The sequence below is a fragment of the Culex pipiens genome, chromosome 3 (genome assembly GCF_016801865.2).
Source record: "Culex pipiens pallens isolate TS chromosome 3, TS_CPP_V2, whole genome shotgun sequence".
Lineage (NCBI taxonomy): Eukaryota > Metazoa > Arthropoda > Insecta > Diptera > Culicidae > Culex > Culex pipiens.
In genome coordinates, this window is record NC_068939.1 from 29100129 (window position 1) to 29127698 (window position 27570).

The 27570-nt window shown below is 34.5% G+C and overlaps 2 protein-coding genes across 6 annotated transcripts in view; one reads left to right on the forward strand and one right to left on the reverse strand.

The window, feature by feature from the left end:
• The window catches only part of LOC120425715 (synaptobrevin-1), a 43412-nt gene extending 25078 nt beyond the window's left edge, over positions 1-18334 (reverse strand). The window contains exons 1-3 of one of the 5 annotated variants that reach the window (XM_039590323.2): positions 18148-18334; positions 1875-1923; positions 1224-1558 (exon numbers count right to left, since the gene is read on the reverse strand). In XM_039590323.2, coding sequence (XP_039446257.1) covers positions 1224-1558; positions 1875-1900 — 361 coding nt within the window. In that variant the 5' untranslated portion in view covers positions 1901-1923; positions 18148-18334. Of the gene's footprint in view, positions 1-1223; positions 1559-1874; positions 1924-1985; positions 2009-18147 lie in introns of those variants that run through there. The other 4 variants (XM_039590338.2, XM_039590345.2, XM_039590327.2 and 1 more) reach the window with 4 other exon arrangements.
• The window catches only part of LOC120425696 (chondroitin sulfate N-acetylgalactosaminyltransferase 1), a 40270-nt gene extending 13758 nt beyond the window's left edge, over positions 1-26512 (forward strand). Inside the window, exons 2-4 of the mRNA XM_039590283.2 lie at positions 23542-24797; positions 24863-25011; positions 25067-26512. Coding sequence (XP_039446217.1) covers positions 23639-24797; positions 24863-25011; positions 25067-25633 — 1875 coding nt within the window. The 5' untranslated portion in view covers positions 23542-23638 and the 3' untranslated portion in view covers positions 25634-26512. The remainder of the gene's footprint in view (positions 1-23541; positions 24798-24862; positions 25012-25066) is intronic.
• The last annotated feature ends 1058 nt before the right edge of the window (positions 26513-27570 follow it).

Genomic DNA, 27570 nt, shown 5'->3' on the forward strand with positions numbered 1-27570 from the left:
TCAGCTTCTTCACCTTCTTCCCCCTTATAACTTCCAGCGCCCTGTCTGGATTTATCCACAATATGACAAAAGGTTTGAAAAAACTGTTGTCGCGATCTTCAATTCTGTCTCTCCTCTTTCTATCCTAGGTTAGTTTAATATTTCTCACAGATTATTGCCAATATCAGCAAATAATTATAACATACATAAATATATACTGACCAGTAGTGATCGAGCCACTCCACAACCAAGTGTACCAGCTCCAAGAAGCAAATATTTTGTCGTGCTTATGATATCTAGATTTAAATTCGGAACTAGCCTCCATTTCATTAGGGTTAAATTGAGATTTATTGATTTCTCGACCATTCTAAAAAATAAAAATAAAATTAGCGATGCTATGAGTTTGAAACCAGCCTCAGATGTAAAAGTATCAACTGAATACTGAGGCTCTACAATCGAAAGCTTTGTTTTAAGAGCGAGTCCACGAACAGGGCATACCCCTTTGTGTGGGACGTCGTTTTGGCCCTAAATAACTAAAGGCAAAGTATACAAAGTTGATATTTATAGTTAAAATCCTAAATTCTACAAAAACTAAATTTTAAAAACCCGCATCCTAACCTGACACCCACATTAAGATAGGGAAAAATCACATATGTAGCGGTTCATTGTACAAATGTGATATTTCCACTATCGGAGAACCTCCTTGTCTCGATGACAGCTTACCGGCCATCGATTAAGCCCTGAGACTGCGCCAAAGTGGGTTCTCGCAGCATGAAATGGTGTCCATGTGTAAAAATGGAAGCTTCAGCAATATACTGAACACTTCGATTTTAATTCCACATCGAATCAAATCATACTCTTTGCCAAACAAGCATCAAACCTATGACACTCATTATGACAAAGCCCAGGGAAAATGCCACAAGGAAATAGTTAAGAGAAAAGGTGATCTAGACCATTATTCCACGGAAGGTTGCGGAGTCGATGCAGGGTTGGCCGTTGTCGATAGAGCCGGTAGTTAACTTCAACCAATCGACAATCGACTTGAGGATCAGATTAAACTTCAAAGATTTCAATAACTTTACAATCTGTAGATTGCGAGTCACAACAGCAATTGTCTGAGACAATTTGTCAGATTAACCTTCCCAACACAAATCACTTCAACTAGCCTGTCATCAGCAATCAAGCATTACTACCAGAGCAAGCATTCCATCACCTCAAGCCAAAAAGGAAAATTCTCTACTCACAAATGATGATAATCAGCAGCACCACGCCGATAATGCCCATGATGATCATCATCTTCATGTTGGCCCACCACTGCTTCCGCTTGAGCTGACCAGCGCGCTGCTCAAACTGGCTCGCCCCGTGCTGCAGTGCGTCCGCCCGGCTGTCCAGCTCCGACAGCTTCTGGTCCCGCTCCAGCACCTTCTCCACGTTGACGCGCATGATGCCGACCACCTCGTCGACCTGGGCCTGCGTCTGCTTCAGCTTGTTGTTGGCGGCGGTGGCATTCTGGCCGTTTCCCTGGCTTCCGGTCGGCTGGACGCTACCGGAACGCGGCGGGGGTGGAATTTTAGGGAAACTGGGGTCAGTTTTTGTGGGTTTTTTGCAAGTGTGTTGTTTGAGTGAGAACGAGAAATCTAAGGTTAGTTTATTTTTGGTAAATTTTGAGCTTCCATCCTACTGGAGTGTACGATGCAGTGAACACAAAACACAAACGGGAGATCCAACTGAACGGGCGTGTGCTGGGAGAAAGGTACAAACGTGCCACTAAACGAGCAAACTAACTAAGTGGGGAAAGGTCAACATAATTAGTTACAGAACTTTTATGAAAGTGCCAAAAATACACGAAGAAATGTTATAAACAGTTTGAAATTCTACATGAAAAGGCTTCTTACCCATTGGATCCTTCAGGAGCAGACATTTTAGTTGTTTAGTTTAAGTTATCTGTAAAAAATAAAAAAGAATTTAGAAGATATTCAGAGACTCAATCCAGCAGAGACAACAACTTCATCTTCCACCACAAACAGCTGAACCAATCGAAGCACCGTCAACCGCCCTAACGAGCCCAGCTCTTCAATTGATTCAATTCATTCGAGTGGCATGCAATTAACTTATTCATCGCCACCGACACTTCTCGTACAGTCAAGCAGTCGACTTCTCCAAAGATCTCTCCAGAGATAATGCATTTCCCTCGTCGCCTCAACGAAATTTTCACGGATGCTTATCACGTCGCAGTTTATGAGACGAGCATGAGAGCTTTCACGACAGAAAAAAAAAATCATTTCCCGCGAGATTGGGCTAGATTACCTCCTCTTTCTCCCCTCGAAACGAAGATCCAGTTCCGGTCCCAAGGCCACGCGGAATGAAGTCACGTCCTGCCGCTTCCTCCCCCGTAGAGCAAGAAGAGAGCTAAAAAAACGTGCAAACGACTTCCGTTTAATCAATAGCCGAGCCGGTATAAATCTACTTTCACGCGTTTGGTACGCGAGCGCGCGGAAAATGAGCCAACGCTGACCCGTGGTCGTTAAGGCAGTATCAACAAAAGAAGCAACACATAATTAACGGTCGGTTTTTTTTTGACCTGGTGAGGTGTGGGTGGGAGTGAGGAATAGAGCTTTCCTGCCAAAGCGCAATAATCCTTCGTGGAATGGAAACAGGTTTATGGCTTTCCTAATGGGGTTTGCGAAAGTAGCAAAAAAAATAAGAGTTGGATTTTCAAAAGATTGGTTCCCAGGAATAATATCTATAAAGAATTTACTTTTAAAGACTTTCTCAGAAGTTCTTCGATTTATACAACCCCTAAGGGAGAACTGTTATTCTACGTCATCCATATGAAAAATGTCTTGAAAACCTCAAAATTGTTAAAAAATAACAGATTTCTAAAAACATTTTTTGATTTATTTTAAATAACCATGCGGGGCCATACAGGATTTGCAGCAAAACTAAAAGACACATTTCGCCACCTATGAACAAATAGCGTTATCCTAACTTGGTGTACAACTTGCCAATATTTGTTTAATTTTTCATGAGAAAACTGTAAATTTAGAAAAAGATAGTAATTTGGACTATTTGGCAGTAAGTAATTTGGACTATTTGCGCGCACAAAAGTTGATGTTCATTATTTAAAAGCAAAAAAAAAAAATTCTCGTAATTTGCAACCAGTTTCATTAAGATTGATGCAGGGAATCATGAGAAATAATCGATTTTGTTCTTCAATCCGGCAGAAAGGCATACGATTTTAGGCAAGTAACCTAATTTTGGCGCCACCTACATTTGAAACACAGTCGCGCTGCAAAACCTCAATTACTGAAAATTTAATTAAAAATGCATTTTTAACGTTTTTAGACTCATTTATCTATACAATTGTTAAGATTAACTGAAAACTGAACAAATCAACATTTACAATATCAATAAATGCTTTTTACCTTGCCCAAAAATCATATGCAATGTCCAATGAAAATTAGATGAAAACACAACATTTTTATATTTTACGAATAACTTGAGCTGTTTTCACACTACGATGCTCAAATTTTGCCAGCATTCTTTGGCAATGTTAAGCTCCCGATTCCTATATGTTTTTCCTTGGAAAACTCTTTCTAATTACGAGAGAAGCAGAGGGTGCATTTTGCTCTGGGGTTGCATATTACCCCCTCTCCCCCTAATACTGTTTTCTGGTAAAGAGGATGGTTGAAAAGTGCGTGAAAAATTTCACTTCGGTTAATAGAGAATTTGCAGCAAAGCTAAAAGACACGTGTCGCCACCTATGCACAAATAGCGTAAACCTATGATTTTTAGAAAAAATGTGTTTTTTCCTTCCTAATCAACATTTTTATAAAACTTATGCCGGATTCGGATGAGAAAAATTATTTCCATCAATTTGGTGTATAACTTTTCAATATTTGTTTGATTTTTCTATGAGAAAACTGTAAATTTAGAAAAAGATAGTAATTTGGACTATTTGGCAAGAAAGTCTGTCAAAAATCAATAAAAATTGTTGAATATACTTTAACACATCTGTTATCAACTATATAACTGGTTATTTCCTTGATATATACAGGGAAACTCATTTTTTCGTGTTCCAAAACATGTTTTTTAAAGAAAAAGGTCACAAATTTTTGCGCGCCCAAAAGTTGATGTTCATTATTTTAAAGCAAACAATTTTTCTCGTCTTTTGCAACCAGTTTCATTAAGATTGATGCAGGGAATCATGAGAAATAAGCGATTTTGTTCTTCAATCTAGCTGAAAGGAATACGATTTTTGGCAAGTAACCTCATTTTGGCGCCACCTACATTTGATATACAGTCGCGCTGCAAAACCTCAATCGAATCACGATTTTTTTTCGCTGTCTTAGTTTTTGATTGTCCAGCTTAAGTATGACTACGCTAAAGTGATTAAGAATTTTTAAATCCAGGATGGCAGCCAGGGGCGCCGACTCTGGGGGGGCACGGTGCTTTTTGCCCCCCCTAAAATTTGGCTGGGGGGGCAGCCCATACATTGTGCCCCCCCCAGAAATTTTGGAAGAAAAATATTCTTATATCAAATATAATAATTGAAAATAATATCTACAACTTAAATGGAACATTGTTTGTACGGATAAAATTCTTGTAAGCGAATCCGTAAAATAGTTCAAAAACATTTGTTGTTTTCGAAATCGCTGAAATTTTTTGAACAAAATCGTTTACAATTTTCTGGATTTAGATGCATTTTAATTCTAAGTCGACAACATTTTATCTATACCACTGTGCTCTCTAGGAAAATCAGTAAGCTTAGTACAAGAGCACAGAGTCATTGGTAAATGATTTAAGAGATGTCGTCAACATAGATTTAACGGATTTGCTCATAAGATTTCTATCTGTGCATGTTGTTTCAAAAACAAAACCAATGTACTTTTTCCATAGCACTTCATCTACAATCAAACTTACGCAAACTCTTGCGAAAACAATCATCATGTTTTCAAACGCAACATTCTGCGATTTGCCATTGTAGATCAGGATTTAGCGAATATAAACTGAAACACTTTTCAAAATAGTCATTTGTTGAATGCTTTACATTTACAAAAATGTTGATAAATTCGAAAAGATTTTAAATACATTTGTTAACCGCTAACCGTTCTATACCAATTTTAGCCGAAAAATACAATTGTTTCAAAAAAAAGTAAATTTTTGAAAACTAGCGCACCGCTCTACTGAGAAACAGACAAATTAAAACCTAATCTGAGACAATTTCACATTATAATCTTAAAAAACACAAGTGTATCGTCTTCTGCAATTTATGTTCGATTTAAAAAAAAATGAAAAGGCTATAGAAATTTTAACTGCACCCTCAAAAAATATGCCGAAAAATCAGGGGGTAGAGAATAATACTAAAAATAAAATAAAAACAGGAAATCAGCATTATTGAGTATTGGGATTCCATTTTAAAACGTTTTTGGTCAAATTCTAAAATTCTAAAATTCTAAAATTCTAAAATTCTTAAATTCTTAAATTCTTAAATTCTTAAATTCTTAAATTCTTAAATTCTTAAATTCTTAAATTCTTAAATTCTTAAATTCTTAAATTCTTAAATTCTTAAATTCTAAAATTCTTAAATTCTTAAATTCTTAAATTCTTAAATTCTTAAATTCTTAAATTCTTAAATTCTTAAATTCTTAAATTCTTAAATTCTTAAATTCTTAAATTCTTAAATTCTTAAATTCTTAAATTCTTAAATTCTTAAATTCTTAAATTCTTAAATTCTTAAATTCTTAAATTCTTAAATTCTTAAATTCTTAAATTCTTAAATTCTTAAATTCTTAAATTCTTAAATTCTTAAATTCTTAAATTCTTAAATTCTTAATTTCTTAAATTCTTAAATTCTTAAATTCTTAAATTCTTAAATTCTTAAATTCTTAAATTCTTAAATTCTTAAATTCTTAAATTCTTAAATTCTTAAATTCTTAAATTCTTAAATTCTTGAATTCTTAAAAAAATGATTGATGTATCATAATTTTGAAATTTTCGATTTTTTTTAAACATTGAATTGAAAAAATATTGAAAAATATTGTTATTTATAAATTTCTGGTTTTTTGATTATTTTTTTTATTTCTTAACATTTTTAAGCCATGAGTTTTTTTTTAACCCTAGAATTTTTTTAAACTATTACTTTTTTATTTTGGAATATTGAATTTTGTTTTTTTTTTCTAAATTGCAGATTTGGAAAATGGATGCTTTTCAAATGTGTATTTGTATTTTAAAATTTCTGGAGTTCTAAATTTTTGCTTTTTTCTTTTGCTTTTTTATTTTAAGAATATTTGTTTTGTTGAATTTCTAAATATCTGATTATTTTTATTATTGACTGTTGCTTCTAGAAAATAAGTGAGAATATGCCAATGAGAAGGAATTCGCCTTCCAAACATATACAAAATTCCTTCCAATTAACATTCTCAATCACGTTTTAATAAATTATCTTTTTCGTAAAAAAAATATTTAAATTCGTGATATACAAGAAACTTTAACATCTAATCGCCACTCTTACCTATCGATTTCGGAAAACAACCGTGCCCCCCCAACATTTTGGACTAGTCGGCGCCCCTGATGGCAGCCAATATGGCGGTGACGAAATATTGGAAAAAAAAAAACATTTTGATAGGCAATCAACTATTCAAATTTGACTAAAATGGAGTCGCAAAACTCCAATATATTGTTGAAAACAAGAAAACAAAAAATTTAAAAATTTGTCCCTGATTCGATTAATCAAAGTCCTATACAACCCTTGGATATTCAAACTTCGGACATTACACGGAAAAATATAAATTTTACTCGATGTTTTTATTTTACTTCAGATTTTAATTTAAGATCATATTTGTAAAGTACTTTACAGATTTTTGAAAAAGTGCACCGTTTTCAAGATATAACGACTTAGAGTTTAATTTTAACTGCAAACCTTTAGTTTTTTTATGTTTAAAAACAGTGTCCACGATTGTTTACTCTTGAAAATATATATTTTTTCGAAAAGTTGTGAAAATGTCCAACAAAATTGCACAGGAGACATTGTAGATAGGACCTCTGGTTGCTGAAATACAGTGAATAAAAGAAAAAAGTAACAAAAAATTTAAGTTTTCAAACCTCATCCAAACCGCCTTTTATTTTCTAGCACCAATATTTCAGAAACAAATCTTATGTGAAATCTTATGAACATATCGAAAAAAAAATATATTTTAAAATTTTGGAATAAAGACTAACCAACCCCTCCTAAACACTTTTCAAAATTACCTAAGAAATCAGAGGGGGCATAACAAAAATGATTGCTGAAAATTTTAATTTTCAATGAAAAAAACTTGTACAATTCATTATAAAATGATTTAAATTAATTGTTTATTTTTTGGACTTTTTTCAATTTTTGAATTTTGGGACCAAATATAGAGGATTTGCAGCAAAGCTCAAAGACACATGTCGCCACCTATGAACAAATAGCGTAAACCTATGATTTTTTGAAAAAATGTGGTTTTTCCTTCATAATCAACATTTTTATAAAATTTAAGCCGGATTCGCATGAGAAAAATTATTTCCAACAATTTGGTGTACAATTTTCCAATATTTGTTTTATTTTTCTATGAGAAAACTGTAAATTTAGAAAAAGATAGTTATTTGAACTATTTGGCAAGAAAGTCTGTCAAAAATCAATAAAAATTGTTGAATATACGTTAACACATCTGTTATCAACTATATAACTGTTTATTTCATTGATATATACGGGAAAACTCATTTTTTCGTGTTCCAAAACATGTTTTTTAGAGAAAAAGTTCACAAATTTATGCGCGCCCAAAAATTGATGTTCATTATTTTAAAGCAAAATTTTTTTCTCGTCTTTTGCAACCAGTTTCATTAAGATTGATGCAGGGAATCATGAGAAATAAGCGATTTTGTTCTTCAATCCAGCAGAAAGGAATACGATTTTTGGCAAGTAACCTCATTTTGGCGCCACCTACATTTGAAACACAGTCGCGCTGCAAAACCTCAATAGAGAATTTGCAGCAAAGCTAAAAGACACATGTCGCCACCTATGAACAAATAGCGTAAACCTATGATTATTTGAAAAAATGTGTTTTTTTCCTTCAGAATCAACATTTAAAAAAAACTTATGCCGGATTCGAATGAGAAAAATTATTTCCAACAATTTGGTGTACAACTTTCCAATATTTGTTTGATTTTTCTATGAGAAAACTGTAAATTTAGAAAAAGATAGTAATTTGGAGTATTTGGCAAGACAGTCTGTCAAAAATCAATAAAAATTGTTGAATTTACGTTAACACATCTGTTATCAACTATATAACTGTTTATTTCATCGATATATACGGGGAAACTCATTTTTTCGTGTTCAAAACATGTTTTTTAAAGAAAAAGGTCACAAATTTTTGCACGCCCAAAAAATGATGTTCATTTTTTTAAAGCAAAAAATTTTTCTCGTCTTTTGTAACCAGTTTCATTAAGATTGATGCAGGGAATCATGAGAAATAAGCGATTTTGTTCTTCAATCCAGCAGAAAGAAATGCGATTTTTGGCAAGTAACCTCATTTTGGCGCCACCTACATTTGAAACACAGTCGCGCTGCAAAACCTCAATCGGAAAATATATGTCGAGTCTCGTCGTTGCTCTCTGCGAGGCAAGGCCTGCCTCGATCGTGTTTTGCCTGAGTTTTCGTTTGGCGCGAGCTAGGAAAAGAAGGACATGATCCGGTGACACAAAACCATGAAATATTCTACACAAATGCCATTGATTTATTATTTTATACGCGCTGATCCCTGTTTTCCTGATGGGATTGGAAGTTTAAAGATAGTTCGAGGACCCGTCTGGTTCTTGCTCTATGTTTAGGCGGGGCCAGACAATGCCCAATGACCTTGGAATCGGGCCGCTAGGATCTCTGCCATTCTGAAATGTGTCTATTAATTCATTTTCGGTAGTAGCATAACTGTAATAATGTTTAACACATTTTTGATGCTTTTCGCTTCAAAATTAAGAAATTTTTGCTTGAAATTTGAAATTTGTTTATTTAGTTGTATTACTCCTTTGAGGTTTTGCAGCACGACTGTGTTTCAAATGTAGGTGGCGCCAAAATGAGGTTACTTGCCAAAAATCGTATTCCTTTCTGCTGGATTGAAGAACAAAATCGCTTATTTCTCATGATTCCCTGCATCAATCTTAATGAAACTGGTTGCAAAAGACGAGAAAAATTTGTTGCTTTAAAATAATGAACATCAACTTTTGGGCGCGCAAAAATGTGTGACCTTTTCTTTAAAAAACATGTTTTGGAACACGAAAAAATGAGTTTCCCCGTATATATCAATGAAATAAACAGTTATATAGTTGATAACACGCTTTTCAAAGATTTTAAGCAAAATATCAGAAAATTCTATCCATGATCACAGCAATGCTACTGTCACAAATTGGCAAAATATCAATTAATTATTGAAAATTATTGTCTTTTTCCAATCTGGGGGAGCTTGGGAAGCTTTTTGTGTGGAAGTTCACTTTTGCTCGCGCTCCGTTGTTTTCTGTTATTTGACGTGATAATTGTGCCATAATTGTGCCTTATTGTGATCTAAAACTTTTATAACTACGTATAGTAGTGAAATAGAGTAGTTTTGAAACAAATATCGTGGTTTATTGAAGGAAAAAATCGAATTTTGCGTGACCGATTCACGCGGTTAAGTTTGTTTTTGTTTTCATTCGGGAGGCAGCGGGGAGCTTTTGTGCGATTTCGTTTTCTGCTGTTGCTCGGCGAGAAACGTCAAAAGGGTCGTCGTGCGTTACAGGAGAGCTTTTAGGTCGGGATGCCAGCTAGTGTTTTTGAATATCTGTACATTCGAACTGTTATGTTTGTACAAGCTAGCAATGAGAAAAAGTGAAAAAAATAAGAAATTTAATGCAAAAGAAATTTTTCGCGTGCGTTTTTCGAGTACGAACCATTTGTTTGGACATCTGTGCAAAGGAAGAAAAAATATGCAGCTGCTCTTGTGGATTTGATAAATCGGCCAATGAAGGATGACTCCGGTGAGTTTGTTCCGTGTTAATGCATGGTGTGTGTGTGTGTGTGTGTGTGTGTGTGTGTGTTTGATTACTTGCGTGATACAAATACAAAATATGCTGTTTGCTAGCACCGGCAGAATTCTTCAATATGAGTCAGGATACACATGAATCGCGCGTTTACAGCAATATCTCCTGTTGGATTATTAACCTAAATTTTATTTAAAAATGTTCATGTTCTATTCAAGAATCGTGTACAGATTAGATTCTGTAGGTTTCGCCATTTCGATTTTTTCTATATACTTTCTTTAGTCATCTTGAACGGGATTTGCAATTGTCGTTATGATTTTGTCAACAGAATTGATTTATTTATAAGATCCTTTATTTCCACAGCCGGCTGTCTAATATTGGATCATAAACAATTATTCGCGTCGGGATTAAACATTTTAAAATACTAACAACAAACTAAATAGAAACTGAATCGACAGCAACATTTAGTTGCTTTAGAGTAAACCTTCAATCGTTAAAATATTAATTCCGCACATTCACTAAACGGGAAATGTCTCAACAGCAGCATCCGATTGCTTGCCTTGAGAATAATAGTTTATCCGTTAATCTCACTTATGCCAATGGTCGTATCGCTTGCTTAGGGCGAATCCCAGACCTTTACCTATCACAACTACCAACTCCCCGCGACACTTACGCAACCTTGTTGTTTAAATTCGATCAAATTTGGTCAAACGGTCAATTTGTTCGAGTTCCACAATAGGGTTGGGAAAAAGAGCCTGCGGTTTCGCTACCTTTTTCTAAGTAAGTCAAGCATCAACATTTCCCGTGCTCCGAATCCTTTTTCCTCTCCCGGTGAATGGTGGAGATGGGAGCGGCCGGCAATGGATGGCTTTCATGGTGCTGCCTGTCATGTTCTGGTAGAATTGGTTTTAATTCCCTTTAATCAATATCTAAGCAACCTGGGCTGGACAATCATCACATATACATGACGAAATCCAGTCTGCAACCCGCTAAGATCACCATCTCCATGCGAATGCGAATGCGAATGCGAATGCGAATTATTGTCTTTTTCCAATCTGCGATCCATAATTTTTTTTTAGGTGATTTAAGCGCACGTTAAAAAACCTTTATTTGATTAAAAAGCATAAATAGACCTTAGGAAATGTGTTTTTTTATAGTTTACAATCGATTTTTCTAGTGTTTTCAATGAATATTTAAATTTTCATATATATATATTTATTTTTCTGAACCATGATTTCTGAACCATTATTTTTCTGAACCATGTTTTTTTAAGGAAATTTTGAAAAGGGAGGGGAACAAAAACTTGACATATAATTAGCAATGGACTTTTTAAAAATGAACGCCATTTTGTGCAGCTAACAATGCCTCACCTTTTGACCTTCACAGATCACCAAAATTCGATTTCAATCCTGAGATATTCAATAAAAACCGAAAAAACTCCGTGCATTTTTTGTCACTTTTTATATGAAAGAAGTTTCAATCTTGTCGTGCTATCTTGACACAGCCTGAAAATTGCTGTAAGTGCGACAATTGGCCAAAGGGATTTCAGGTCAGAACGCGTTTAACACACGTACAAGCTCGACTCCAGGACTCCAGCAACCAAACTCAACCAAACTTCAAGACAATGCACAGAATGGTCAGCCAAACAAAACGTGTTTGTTATTGTTTACATTGCGTGCTCTCGTTTTTGTTTTCAAGGTCAAACATTAAAACGTGGAACGTCAAAAAGCAACGTGTGACAAGTTAGCACGACAGCGTCGAACTGTACAAATAGTGAACAGATACAAAAAAAGAACATTTCTAGAGTTTTTTTTTTTAATAAGTCCTATAAACATACAAAACATAATAAGGTTTTACACCGTGACGTCCATGTAAACAGTGCACTCCTTTCTAACCTCCAAATCGAGTCGGCGTAAAAACTAATAGTTTATACTGCCCCTGATCGCATAAATGTCCCATATGCATTTTCATCGTTTTTGAGTTAGACAAACTTCAAATGCGTTTTTCTCAGCTTGTTGTTTTTGCATATGGGACATTTATGCAAACATGGGCAGTATAGGACCTTTAAAAAAATTTAGATTTAATGATTCTTCGAAAGGAAAGAATAAACATGTCGTCTCAGCAGAATACCTGCACTGCCGCTCTAATCGTGTCCGTCCCATATGTAAAAACAGCAAGCCGAGAAAAACGCGTGTCAAAGTTGTCCCGCCCATAAGGCTACGTGTTAGAATTTCACGAAAAAGTGGATTTTCTCCGGCTTTCTAGAACAAAGTACTAAATTTTATTGGTTTTTCTGATAGTTTACATGATTTTGAACCAAACTGCATCATTACCTCAAAATTGACGAAATTACATATGGGACGGACTTGCTTCGAGCGGCAGTGCAGCGGACAGCAATTGCGATAAGAAGTAAGAAAGTACCGCATTCAGTGTTCCATCAACGTCGTTTGGATATTGAGGAGCACTTACACGTCCACCAAGAAACTGGCCTCTTATCTTGTTTTCCCAAAGTTTATTCTCTCCCTATGTTTATCCATTGAAGTACACAACAAAGTCAGCAATTCCTCCCCCGCACTATTTGCTTCTGGGAGACTACAAGTCGGCTGCTACTGCGAGAGATGGACAAGCATGCCAAAACAAACCAATTATCCGGAAATAATTGATCGCGCAGCCCCGGTGCTGCTTTCAGTTAACTGACAGCTCAGTCACTCTTCCGAGCTTCGAACTAATCACTGCGGATGTCTTCGTTGACAAACGGTCTCTCGGATTCCGGCGCGTTGATTCAATTTCCGCCAGTGTTCCGAAAATTTCCCAGTCTCTTACGTTTTATTTCGTTCACACTTGACCGGATTTTTCACTCGTTTGAAGAGCCTGAACTGACACGAGTAAAAAAGCACAACCATTTCCCATCCAGTCTTAATCATGAGCCCCTTTTCTCTTTCGTTTTGGGGCTTCTTTCCTTTAGAAAAAAGGAAAGCCCCCAATCAGTCAAGCTTTGCCTGTGCTCGGAGGTGTAGTCTCTATTTTTTTTCGATTTTCCCGGATATTGAGTGCCATTTTTTGTGTGACCTCCTCCCCCTCTTTCAACACACAAAAGCACTAAATTGATTTAGTCCTTTTGTGTTTGCTGACTGGGGGCTGCCTGTCATTGTTGTCGTTTCCACGCTCGGATGTGTGTGCGTTGCGCGCGCTTGTATACTTTCAGGCGTTTGGGCGAGGATGCGTGCCATCTGGTGGTAAAATTCTTTTTATGTTTTGGCAGCGCTTTCAAAATAAAAGCCCCCCGGGATCTTTATTTTGATTAACCGAGTTAGTTCAATTGCAGTGTACTGTCGCTCTGTGGCGTTTGAAAAACACTTCAAAGTGAAACCTCCCCTTTCTCGCGCTACATTTATATAAACACAATGTGAAAGGAAACAACACCCGAGCCCTTTGAAGCTGCTTCCAAGTTTATTGCTCGAAAAAGCGGTATGCTCTCGAGAAGACCTCCTTCTTAGACGCCGCTAATGACTTTGTCGATGCAAAAACCCTCCTCCCTCTCGAGGCGAAAGTAAAAGTCTCCCTCCCCCAACCCCCTTTTGTTTTTCCCGCGCAAATTTCCCTAGTCTTTTTTTGGGAGAGGAAACCCTAACAAAACAACAAAAAACCGACAGCTAAACGACGAGAAATGGAGCGCTTGATTGTGCTCCTTCCACGAAGGATGGCGGGAGAAGCCGTCGAAGCGGGACTTAATTTGGGCGAAATTTATCATTATTTTCCTGGCATGGAGAGCGGAAGGCGCGTCCTTGTTATTGTGAGAATGGAGCGGATGAGCAATTGTGGGAAGGGGGAGGAACAAAAGGACGAGGTGCTGGTTAAAGTCGAGCAGTCAGTTTTTGTTGGTGGAAAATGTCGAGATAAGCAATGGTTGAGATGGGTTGAAGGGTCAGATTTTACTTTTTTTTGGAAACGGACAAGAAAGTTTTGATTTTTCTCTCAAATTGATAAGGGCTCGTGCATAAACCACGTGACCTTTAAATTTGGATGTTCTTGGGAGAAAACAAACATTAAAATATTCAATAAATCAAAATGCAAAAAAAAACAATAAAAAAACTTTAATTCATTAACTCTAAAATTCTTAAATTCTCAAATTCTCAAATTCTTTAATTCTTAAATTCTAAAAATCTTAAATTCTTAAAATCTAAAATTCTTAAATTCCTTAATTCTTTAATTCTTAAATTCTTAAATTCTTAAATTCTTAAATTTTTAAATTCTTAAATTTTTAAATTCTTAAATTTTTAAATTCTTAAATTTTTAAATTCTTAAATTCATAAATTCATAAATTCTTAAATTCCTAAATTCCTAAACTCCTAAATTCTTAAATTCTTAAATTCTTAAATTCTTAAATTTTTAAATTCTTAAATTCTTAAATTCTTAAATTCTTAAATTCTTAAATTCTTAAATTCTTAAATTCTTAAATTCTTAAATTCTTAAATTCTTAAATTCTTAAATTCTTAAATTCTTAAATTCCTAAATTCTTAAATTCTTAAATTCTTAAATTCTTAAAATTCTTAAATTCTTAAATTCTTAAATTCTTAAATTCTTAAATTCTTAAATTCTTAAATTCTTAAATTCTTAAATTCTTAAATTCTTAAATTCTTAAATTCTTAAATTCTTAAATTCTTAAATTCTTAAATTCTTAAATTCTTAAATTCTTAAATTCTTAAATTCTTAAATTCTTAAATTCTTAAATTCTTAAATTCTTAAATTCTTAAATTCTTAAATTCTTAAATTCTTAAATTCTTAAATTCTTAAATTCTTAAATTCTTAAATTCTTAAATTCTTAAATTCTTAAATTCTTAAATTCTTAAATTCTTAAATTCTTAAATTCTTAAATTCTTAAATTCTTAAATTCTTAAATTCTTAAATTCTTAAATTCTTAAATTCTTAAATTCTTAAATTCTTAAATTCTTAAATTCTTAAATTCTTAAATTCTTAAATTCTTAAATTCTTAAATTCTTAAATTCTTAAATTCTTAAATTCTTAAATTCTTAAATTCTTAAATTCTTAAATTCTTAAATTCTTAAATTCTTAAATTCTTAAATTCTTAAATTCTTAAATTCTTAAATTCTTAAATTCTTAAATTCTTAAATTCTTAAATTTTTAAATTTTTAAATTCTTAAGTTCTTAAATTCTTAAATTCTTAAATTCTTGAATTCTTAAATTCTTAAATTCTTAAATTCTTAAATTCTTAAATTCTTAAATTCTTAAATTCTTAAATTCTTAAATTCTTAAATTCTTAAATTCTTAAATTCTTAAATTCTTAAATTCTTAAATTCTTAAATTCTTAAATTCTTAAATTCTTAAATTCTTAAATTCTTAAATTCTTAAATTCTTAAATTCTTAAATTCTTAAATTCTTAAATTCTTAAATTCTTAAATTCTTAAATTCTTAAATTCTTAAATTCTTAAATTCTTAAATTCTTAAATTCTTAAATTCTTAAATTCTTAAATTCTTAAATTCTTAAATTCTTAAATTCTTAAATTCTTAAATTCTTAAATTCTTAAATTCTTAAATTCTTAAATTCTTAAATTCTTAAATTCTTAAATTCTTAAATTCTTAAATTCTTAAATTCTTAAATTCTTAAATTCTTAAATTCTTAAATTCTTAAATTCTTAAATTCTTAAATTCTTAAATTCTTAAATTCTTAAATTCTTAAATTCTTAAATTCTTAAATTCTTAAATTCTTAAATTCTTAAATTCTTAAATTCTTAAATTCTTAAATTCTTAAATTCTTAAATTCTTAAATTCTTAAATTCTTAAATTCTTAAATTCTTAAATTCTTAAATTCTTAAATTCTTAAATTCTTAAATTCTTAAATTCTTAAATTCTTAAATTCTTAAATTCTTAAATTCTTAAATTCTTAAATTCTTAAATTCTTAAATTCTTAAATTTTTAAATTTTTAAATTCTTAAGTTCTTAAATTCTTAAATTCTTAAATTCTTGAATTCTTAAATTCTTAAATTCTTAAATTCTTAAATTCTTAAATTCTTAAATTCTTAAATTCTTAAATTCTTAAATTCTTAAATTCTTAAATTCTTAAATTCTTAAATTCTTAAATTCTTAAATTCTTAAATTCTTAAATTCTTAAATTCTTAAATTCTTAAATTCTTAAATTCTTAAATTCTTAAATTCTTAAATTCTTGAATTCTTAAATTCTTAAATTCTTAAATTCTTAAATTCTTAAATTCTTAAATTCTTAAATTCTTAAATTCTTAAATTCTTAAATTCTTAAATTCTTAAATTCTGAAATTCTTAAAATTCTTAAATTCTTAAATTCTTAAATTCTTAAATTCTTAAATTCTTAAATTCTTAAATTCTTAAATTCTTAAATTCTTAAATTCTTTAATTCTTAAATTCTTAAATTCTTAAATTCTTAAATTCTTAAATTCTTAAATTCTTAAATTCTTAAATTCTTAAATTCTTAAATTCTTAAATTCTTAAATTCTTAAATTCTTAAATTCTTAAATTCTTAAATTCTTAAATTCTTAAATTCTTAAATTCTTAAATTCTTAAATTCTTAAATTCTTAAATTCTTAAATTCTTAAATTCTTAAATTCTTAAATTCTTAAATTCTTAAATTCTTAAATTCTTAAATTCTTAAATTCTTAAATTCTTAAATTCTTAAATTCTTAAATTCTTAAATTCTTAAATTCTTAAATTCTTAAATTCTTAAATTCTTAAATTCTTAAATTCTTAAATTCTTAAATTCTTAAATTCTTAAATTCTTAAATTCTTAAATTCTTAAATTCTTAAATTCTTAAATTCTTAAATTCTTAAATTCTTAAATTCTTAAATTCTTAAATTCTTAAATTCTTAAATTCTTAAATTCTTAATTTAATTTTTTTTTCTTCTTAATTTCAAAATGTCTGTGTTGCAATAAATTTAGGTTTTCGATATTTTTGATTTTTTGCCTGAAAATGTAATGATAATGAATTTTCAATGCTATTTTATTATTGATTGTTGATTTTTGAAGAAGGCGGCATGGCCATTGATAACATGTATCAAAGAAAGGCTATCTGTTGAACTTCTGTTTATTTGTAGAAAACCTACGTGTTATCAAAGTTTGAGATGTAGCGATTAACCTATCTTGAACATTCAAGGTTTAGCAGCATCCATTAAGAATTCCACAGCTAGGAACAGCAGATAACATTGCACTTCGACATATTTTGCTAGGGTTTTATCAATTAACAAATAAAAAGCAATGAAAAAAAAAAACAAATAAAATGCAGCTCCAACTTGCAAAACTTTTCAACACAGCAAAAACCGTGCACTGTACACCTCATTCTCCCTCCAACCGTCACTGCCTGCGAAGCGGTTCCAGTTCGTTGAACCCTTTGCTTGAACCAACCACCGAAGTGAGTGGCCTTGGGGGCGTCATCGTCTCCTGTGCCATCGTCACCTTCTCCAAAGCCACTTGCAGCAAAAACGAGCTCCAGCAACAACAAGAAAACTTTAACTCTGGCTGCTTCGTCTACGGTGAAACCACCTTTCTCAAGCCGGCCATAAATTTCACCTCCGATTCTCTCTCGTGGTGGCCAGAACCGGGCTTCACCCAGGTAGCGTCGATTCCGGCGCCGGGTAGTTTTAACAACAACTGTAAGCGATTCAATTCGCTTTGGAAAGCTAATTAGAAAACGAATGTGACGGTGTGACCCGTGTGGAGGAAGGGAACCGACACTAATGAGTCATCACTCTTCTTCTCCGCGGGCTCAGAACTGGAAACAATTCGCTGTGATGATTTCATTATCGCGTACTTGGCCTAGCACCGAAAGTACATATTTACAAAGTGAGACAAGCAGCAAAAAAGGGGGCTTCACTTTGGATAGCACAAGAAATACGGTTCCACCGGAACAATCCGTCCATCTGGAAGGAAGCGAACATCACAACCCCAACAATTACATCAAACATTCCGATGAAGGTAGTGCGCAAATCGAAATTCCTTCAAGTGTTCCGAGGTGGAAAGGAACGGGGAGTGGCCACGGGCGTGGGAATCGATGATAAAAGCAAAAACGAACGGGATTTTCTGCTGGGTTGACTTTGACACGTAAAATGACGGTGACTCAATCCGAAGTTCTACAAGCACTCCAAACTTACCGGAAGTTTGTGCGCACGCGGGGCCAACGGCTAAATGCAACGGGTTACGCCGGAATTCCGAAAGTGGGGACTGGTCACAGGTTCACTAGATTTTCCCCCGGGAAGCACTTTTTCAACGCGAAAATTGCACTTATTTTTTTCTGAAGCGACTTTTGATCACGAACCAAGTTGAACTGACAGCGCAGCGCAGAATGACAGATTGAAAGAGTAATTGCGAGAAGGGGAAAGAAAACGATGGAAATGTAGTTGTCTCGCTCGCAAGATGAACAAAGTTCGAAAACGCCTAGAGTTATGCAACCATCGTGCTTGATCTTGATTGACTTGGGGAGTTCAATAATAATAATTAATTCTTAACAGAATTTCTTATTGAATATTATAAATTACGACCCACTCAAAAAATATTTGAAAAATTAAAAAAATGTGTTTATTGCAGCCGAGAGAAACAATCATCATTTTCAAAACGATTGTCCAATTTGCTGGGTTTGCGATTTGAATGCCTATGGCAACAAAATTTCAGTGTTGTAAAGTTAAATAAGTGCTTTTTTCTCTAAAAACTATTTAAATAAAATGAAAATCAAATCATCTTCTTCAACTTGATTTTTTATTTGAGACAATTGAAAGCTGATCCATCATTTGTCTCAACCCGCATAATTTTTCTAAACATCAAGGGAAAAACACCTTAAAACTAAAAACTAAAAACTAAAAACTAAAACTAAAAACTAAAAACTAAAAACTAAAAACTAAAAACTAAACACTAAAAACTAAAAACTAAAAACTAAAAACTAAAAACTAAAAACTAAAAACTAAAAACTAAAAACTAAAAACTAAAAACTAAAAACTAAAAACTAAAAACTAAAAACTAAAAACTAAAAACTAAAAACTAAAAACTAAAAACTAAAAACTAAAAACTAAAACTAAAAACTAAAAACTAAAAACTAAAAACAAAAAACTAAAAACTAAAAACTAAAAACTAAAAACTAAAAACTAAAAACTAAAAACTAAAAACTAAAAACTAAAAACTAAAAACTAAAAACTAAAAACTAAAAACTAAAAACTAAAAACTAAAAACTAAAAACTAAAAACTAAAAACTAAAAACTAAAAACTAAAAACTAAAAACTAAAAACTAAAAACTAAAAACTAAAAACTAAAAACTAAAAACTAAAAACTAAAAACTAAAAACTAAAAAACTAAAAACTAAAAACTAAAAACTAAAAACTAAAAACTAAAAACTAAAAACTAAAAACTAAAAACTAAAAACTAAAAACTAAAAACTAAAAACTAAAAAACTAAAAACTAAAAACTAAAAACTAAAAACTAAAAAACTAAAAACTAAAAACTAAAAACTAAAAACTAAAAACTAAAAACTAAAAACTAAAAACTAAAAACTAAAAACTAAAAACTAAAAACTAAAAACTAAAAACTAAAAACTAAAAACTAAAAACTAAAAACTAAAAACTAAAAACTAAAAACTAAAAACTAAAACTAAAACTAAAAACTAAAAACTAAAAACTAAAAACTAAAAACTAAAAACTAAAAACTAAAAACTAAAAAACTAAAAACTAAAAACTAAAAACTAAAAACTAAAAACTAAAAACTAAAAACTAAAAACTAAAAACTAAAAACTAAAAACTAAAAACTAAAAACTAAAACTAAAAACTAAAAACTAAAAACTAAAAACTAAAAACTAAAAACTAAAAAACTAAAAACTAAAAACTAAAAACTAAAAACTAAAAACAAAAAACTAAAAACTAAAAACTAAAAACTAAAAACTAAAAACTAAAAACTAAAAACTAAAAACTAAAAACTAAAAACTAAAAACTAAAAACTAAAAACTAAAAACTAAAAACTAAAAACTAAAAACTAAAAACTAAAAACTAAAAACTAAAAACTAAAAACTAAAAACTAAAAACTAAAAACTAAAAACTAAAAACTAAAAACTAAAAACTAAAAACCAAAAACTAAAAACTAACATTCGCTGAAGCTGAAATTTGTATGACCCAATCTCACCCCTGATGACGGTACGTACTAAATTAGGTCTAAGTTTTAATTTGATTTTTTGTTCCATTTTCAGGTTTTTGAAAGTTTATACTCTCTATACGCCCTGCTTTATATTTCATAAAAGTTTTTGTTTAATGAATAAAGGGGACTTTAACCGATTTTTGCCGGGTCCGGTGGTTTAGTGGTTAGCGTGGTAGCCTCCAAACCCCAGTATGGCCTGGGTTCAATCCCAGACGGACCCGGTGGCATTTTTCGAGACGAGATTTGCCTGACCACGCCTTCTATCGGATGGGGAAGTAAAACGTCGGTCCATTAGCGTAAAAGGATTTTGAGTGACTCACCACACATAACCTTCGGACGCCTAGAAATGAGCAGAAACTTGCAACAGAGCCCACAAAAGACCCGGGGGCCGTTAAGGTGGATTGCTTTGCTTTTTTTAACCGATTTCATAAAGTAAAACACATTCAGCTAGTTCAGATTAGTTTGTTCCTACGATTTTTGAGATTTTCAATTTCCCCTTTAGCACAATTTTTTTTACCAACAATTAGTGCCAAAAATTTAAAAGAAAGGTAATAAATTTGTTTCTTTCCAACGAATTCAGTTACAATTAGTTCATACTTATTCAATGAAACGATAATTTAAGTAGCCTCATTATTTTGAGGAACTATATCAACATTTTGATTTATTTTTCTGAATCAACAAATGCACAATCGTTTCTTGAGCTTTTTAAGGCTCGAAATTGTTGTTAAAAATGTTTACAAATCTTAATTCGCTCTGAGTGATTTTTCAAAAGCCGCACAAACTTGTTTCATGATCTTGTTAGGCCGTTGCAAATATTTATTGAAGTTTATGTTTATGTAAAATAATAAAAAAGCATAAAAATTTAAATTACGAGCCATGGTTTCAACATTTTAATGAAAAAAGTGTTTAAAAATGCATAATACACCTGTCCTGTTGTTTTGCCATCATTAGTTTCCAAAATATCCAAGTATTGACGAAAATTTTATATTTTGCGAAAAATAAAATTTTTGCGGTGTCGTACATTGGAATTTCATAAAAAAATCTAAACATTTTTAAACAAGCCCAAACATGCACAATATGATTAACAATGCGGAAATATGTATTTTAGAATGTTTTCAGTTGATAAGCCTCCAATTTCATGGAAATTTTTAAGATTTTCGGAAAATTATTTTTTTTGCCCCCTGATGTTCAGATCAATTTTGAAGAAGGGGGTGACATAAACTTTGAAAAATATTTGCAACGGCCTTATTAGGTTTTTGTAAAAAAATAACTAATATAGCCAATATAAAATTTCCTGGTATCGGGATTTTGGCAATATGATAAATAACGACTCAAAACAACAAATTATACTTGTTTTTTTTTAATGTTTAGGTCAACTGTAAATAAGAAAAAAGAAAAAAATAAATTTTTCAGGAAAACCCGAACGTTTACAAAAAAAACGAGATTATTAGGATTTTTATCCTCGAGAGAAGATATGGAAATTGAACTTAACTTGAAAAAGCTTTTCCCTCTAAGAAATAAATAGGTAAAATATACCCATTCTAATCACTCTAAGCCGTTCGACCAATTCTCATCACTTTTGCCGTTTTCCGCTATCAAATCAACATTTTCAGAGGTATCAACAATGGAGAGTTGCTTGCTCACTTTTATTTGAGCTATTTATTACTTTGGAACAGTCAAAAACACTTAATGAAAGCTGTTATTCATGGTCAAAGTGCTGATAGGCCGATAATAGAAATAGGCTGAGAAAGGGTATATTTCCCCTAAAAAAATAATATTTGAACAAAAAAATTGATTTCATATCTGGGGTGTAACTGCTAAGTATTTCTTAAGGTGAATTGTGGGGTCCACATATTTTTGGCTTCTCTCAATCATAGGTTTTGGAATTTTCGACATGTTAAAGTTAACACTTTCTGAATAAGAAGATTAGAGAAGCATTGGTTTATTCGAACTTGAACATCTATGATTGAACATTCAATGTTCTGTACAATTTTGAATTTTTCTAATGTTTTTCTGATAAGTTTACATAATTTTGCTCGATATTTATAAGTATAAAATTTCCATGGAGTCTCGACCAAATTTCCCGGGAATTAGGGCGTCCAATTTTCCAGAGTTTTGAAATTCCCGGGAAACGGGAAAAATATTTTTGGAATCCCGGGATTTCCCGGGATCCCGGGAAATTTTTGAAGCAATAATAAAATCTATGTTTTCATTATATTTGTTATGTTTTTCAAGCCTAAAATTACAGAATTAGCTCAATACTGTTAATTGGTGATAATTCACACTTCAATCTTAACAAGGACAGCAGTTTTTAAGATAGCTTAAAATACATTTAAAAAATCGCTCTTTGGTGTGCTTGGAATTTAAATGAACCGCAATTTTTAATATATTTCTTTTTTTATTTATTTATATAACATGACCACAAAAGCTTAAACAATTTCATTGAAACTGTCTAAAACAACAAAAAATAAAAAACAACAACACTTTGGAAAGTTTAGAATTTTATGTTTTATATTAAAACATATTTTAAAAAATATCCCTAAGTCACTACCGCCAACTGGAGATAATCGGGACTGCAGTCTGATACAGGAGATTTTAGAGCAATAAATTTGGAAATCGGTGTACTAATTGTTTTGTTCTATTCCTGTTGTAACTAAAATCAATCAAAACAATCAGAACATTATGTAAAAAAATGGCTAAAACAGCTGTCAAAATTCCTTACTTTTGTCCTGATTTGCTACAGATGCCGGTTTTTGATGAAAAATAATTAAATATGATTTTTTTTTCAAATTTGAAGCCATGAATATACGACAATAAAATTTAATAGAAAATATTGAAAGCGCAAGGCATTTTGCGGATCTGTAAACTAAAATTTCAGCAATTTTCCCTAACAAGCCAAATTAATGCTGATGCATGCCGATTACAAATTTTATTGCTTTAAAATTCTTATCGAGTACTAAGTATTCAACTATATATATATTTCTACAACCAAATCTGAATTTCCAAGCCAAAATTTGATTTTTTTTTAATTTCGGGAATTCCCGGGACAAAATTTAAAAAATCCCGGGATTCGGGAATTCCCGGTTTTGAAAAAATCCCGGGATTTTTGTCCCGGGAATTCCCGGGATGGACGCACTACCGGGAATCGAGAGGTCCAAAAAACGGGTCGATTTCCCGTGAATTCCCGATATTTGTTCCTAATCGAGCACCCGCCGTCGAGCAGTTTTTGCTTTTTTCTACAGTGTAAAACCGTCGAATTTTAAAATAGACACTTTAAAATAGACATTTTTTCTTTTGGTGATTTTTTTGGGAGTAAATTTAAACTCGTGAACCATTTTACTAACATTCCCTTCCGTTTTCTCCATCTCTTTCAGACCTGCCACTAAACCCCACATGCCTCCCCCGTTGATCGCGTCTCGATGAGCCCTTTGGACCACGCCCGGAAGTGTGCTTCGCCTTCACGGTCCCACCATGGTTCGCATGGCCGGTTCGAAGCTGCTGGCCCGGCTTCTGCTGCTGATCTCGTCGGTGACGCTGATCTCGCTGCTGGCGCTGACTCGGTGTGGCCTCGGCGGGCTGATCGCCACCGAGAACGGCGGGGGGCTGGTCAGTGCGAATATGGGCGGCCCGGTGGGGATTGGTGGCGATGAGGAGTACGCCGCAGGTGGGGGGAGTTCCGGAGTGCGGGAACTTTCGGCCGATAGGAATGAACAGCAGAGTGGATACCTGCAGATGTTGCAGCAGCGGGAGGAGGAGAACATCAAGGAGGTCGCGAAGCTGACGGCGGAGATCAAGGCACTCAAGTTGCAGATCTTGCAGCTGAAGAATGCTGCCGGGCAGCAGCTTCCGTCGAGTGAGGTGATCAACGGAAGTGGGGTGGTGCTGAACTCACCTCAGACGCCGACGTTGCACGACTGTTCGGCGTTTATCCGAAGACAGGTTGGTTCGGCGGAGATTCTGCATGGTCTACCGCTGAACAACGAGTACGAGTTGGTACCGTTTAATCACTTCACCTTTAGTCGGGTGTATCCGATCGAGTTGGGACTGGGGAAGCGTGTTGTTGAGAAACCCATCGGGTACAAACGGAGAGACATCCTAGGCGCTCTGAACAAGGCGATCGAGACGCTGAATCGAAACATAACCACAAACATGCTCAAGTATACGTTGGATGATTTTACGGAGGGCATCTACCGGAACGAGCCGACAACGGGGACGCAGTACGAGTTGTACTTTAGGACAAAGGACGTCAACAAAACGTCATCGAGTAGTGGCCAGCAGCATCAGCACGGTGACCACAGCCAGCACGGCACGACGAAACTGGTCGTGATGCGACCATTTGCACCGCTTCAAACCATCCAGATGGAGGCGTACCCGAAGCAGCAGGAGAAGGAACTGATCCATATCATATTGCCACTGTCCGGCCGGACGTCGACCTTCCAGAGCTTCATGGACAAGTACGTCAAGATTGCGCTGAAGCATGACAAGCGGGTTCACCTGACGGTGGTGTATTTTGGAGAGGATGGGCTGTCGGAAGCGCGTTCGATCATGAGCCGAGTCATCGGGATGAAGAACTCCGGTGGGAACTCGTCGAACCTGAAGCTGTTGGCGTTGAACGAAACGTTCTCGAGGGGTGAGTGAGGGTGCGGGTTTGGGGCTAGGTTGGGTCACTGACGCTCCGTTTTGTTTCTTCAACAGCCAAGGCCCTCCGAGTTGGTGCTGAGAAAGTCTGGAGCAGCAATGTAAATAAGGACAAGGACGTGCTGCTGTTCATGTGTGATGTAGATGTAGTGTTTAGTGCTAAATTTTTAGATAGATGCCGTTGGAACACCAAGCCAAACAAGAAGGTGAGCTGCGTTCCCACCTTTTTGAAGCGATCTTAACGAGAGGGGTTTTTTACAGGTCTACTACCCGGTGGTGTTCAGCTTGTACAATCCGCACGTGGTGTACACGTTGCAGGGCAAAGAAGTTCCGCCGGAGACGGACCAGTTGCTCATCTCGAAGGATTCGGGCTTTTGGAGGGATTTTGGGTACGGCATGACGTGCCAGTACCGGTCGGATTTCCTGAAGGTGCGAGGATTTGACGAGGAGATCATCGGGTGGGGTGGTGAGGACGTGATGCTGTACCGGAAGTACGTCCGGTCACACATCAAGGTGATTCGCGCGACGGATCCGGGTATCTTTCACATCTGGCATCCGAAGATCTGCAGCGGGGAGGCCGCCGGACAGAAGTTATCGGTGGATCAGTACCGGGCTTGTATCCGGTCGAGGGCGCTGAACGAAGCGTCGCACGCACAGCTAGGGTTCCTGGCCTTCCGAGACGATATCGTGGCGAACGAGGGAAAGATCTTGGCGGGAGTGAAACAGGTGGGAAATTACAGTAAGGTGGGACACAAGGTTACTAAAAACGGTGGGAGCGGAGCAGGCAAATCGAAGGGTCCGACAAACAACCGAAAAAGCAGCACATGATCTTTCATGATACAGCATCAGGAGAGCATTTGGAGGATCGAGTTCTAGGGTAGGATTTAGGACCAATAAAAAGTAGAGGTTAGGTCAAGCGACGGTAGGATTCCTGATGTTTGTAAACAAACGTGCTCCTTTTCGGTTTTGAGGTTAGGTTTTGTACCACACAGACATTTTGTACAGACAACACACTCGTAGGAACCGAAAACACATTCCACATTTTTTCTAGCTTTACCGATTGATCGAAGCGATCGACACTTTTTAGAACAAATTTAGTACGAAACATTCCAGCGGTGACACTCGTCGCCGGCTCAATTTGACAGATACCTAGAATCGAGTGAGCACGATATCAAAGGGAGGGAGGCAGGAGGGAAGTGGGAAGCGATTAAATCATTTTTCCTCTGTGACACCTCTCGGTTACACCTTACTACACGGTTTGATTGGTGCGCGCCGGAAGTGTCCGCCACCGTAAATAGAGCGCGTTACAAAAAAGAGCTCTAGTTTAGAACTGCTGCTGCGGCCACTGGCGTAATTAAGGTTTATGATTTGTGGTGACGAGCCCGCGTTATCGTTAGTTTATCAGAGTTTATTTAGCGTGCGCGTACGCGCGGGAAAATATGCTCATTTCGAAGTGACCTGAAGCCGAACCGTCATTAGTTCCATTGCCAAAAAGACAATTTAATGTGGTTGAAAAAAAACACGAATGTTTGTTGAATTGAGAATCGTTTTTTGTTTGGGTGAGTGCGGCGAACGCAGAATTGTTGGATTTATTTTCACGCGTCATGGGCGATCTGTTGTAAATATGTAGGAAATTCTTGGAATTAATCAAAAGATGACAAAAGGCAGAATAGAACGAATAAAATTTCTCCAGATATTGGAAATTTATGATTGATGTTTGCTTGCACTGCGCTTCGATGACCGCCATCTTGAGTTTGATGACATTTCCAGTGACAGTCAGTAAAGGATGGTAAGTAGTGACTAATTCCGCATAACAGTGTAAAATGACAGATGCTACATGTTTACCTTACACGCTTATTCAAATTAACTGAAAACAATGGGTTAAAATTCCTAATAAAATCCGGTGACCTCAGGATAACTTCCGTCTCCAATGGCACACATGAACTCATAAATTTTAATATTCTACACCTCTCGCTTGGACCAACGAACTCCCACTGCTTTGCATGCTGGAAGTCCATATGAATTGTTATCATCTCATCCGTCTGTCTGCTATTTTTTTCGGCAACTCGACTGTTGCCTTTTGACTCCCGGTGGTCGTCAAAGTAACCACCATTCTTTTTTTTCGGGCCCAACTCCGACCTTTTGTTTCGGTTCCGCTACTGTAGGCAAATTAAATGGCCGCCTGCGATGACAAACTTTTCACAGCCGAAGGTCATCAACTCGCGATCGTAGCTGGCGTTGACAGATGGTAGCACCGGTGGCAAATTTTCGTCGTTTTTCAAGGCCCTGGGAAGTGCTGACCCTTGGAGTTCCGCAGCCATGGCAACCCTTCTTAACGAGGGGTTGGTGGGGGAGGGGTTGCCAGCATCGCTGGAGAGTATCAATCATCTCGAGCCGTACCGGAGTCATGCTTAATCAACGGTTTGTTGAACCGGAATGAGTTCGGTGCAAGCTCGCTGAAATTGATTACCGCGTGACTTGACGCCATCTTTTTTCAGCGTTGCGTTCATGCGTACTGTCAGAATGTGACAATTGCGACACAGTCGCCGTGTTTTTTTGACACTCCGAGAGATTGCTTCAATAGAGACGTATTATTTTTCCGCTAGACAAGCATGAAGAGCGTGCGATTATTTTTCATTTCACGCGTTCACGAACGTCGTGCAGTGAAGCGAACTGTCAACGACCGGGGGGTGCGCAAATAATTGCTGCAGTATTTCGGAGCACTGAGGCGATTTTTTTTCGACGGCGGTCAAACAATCAAGTGT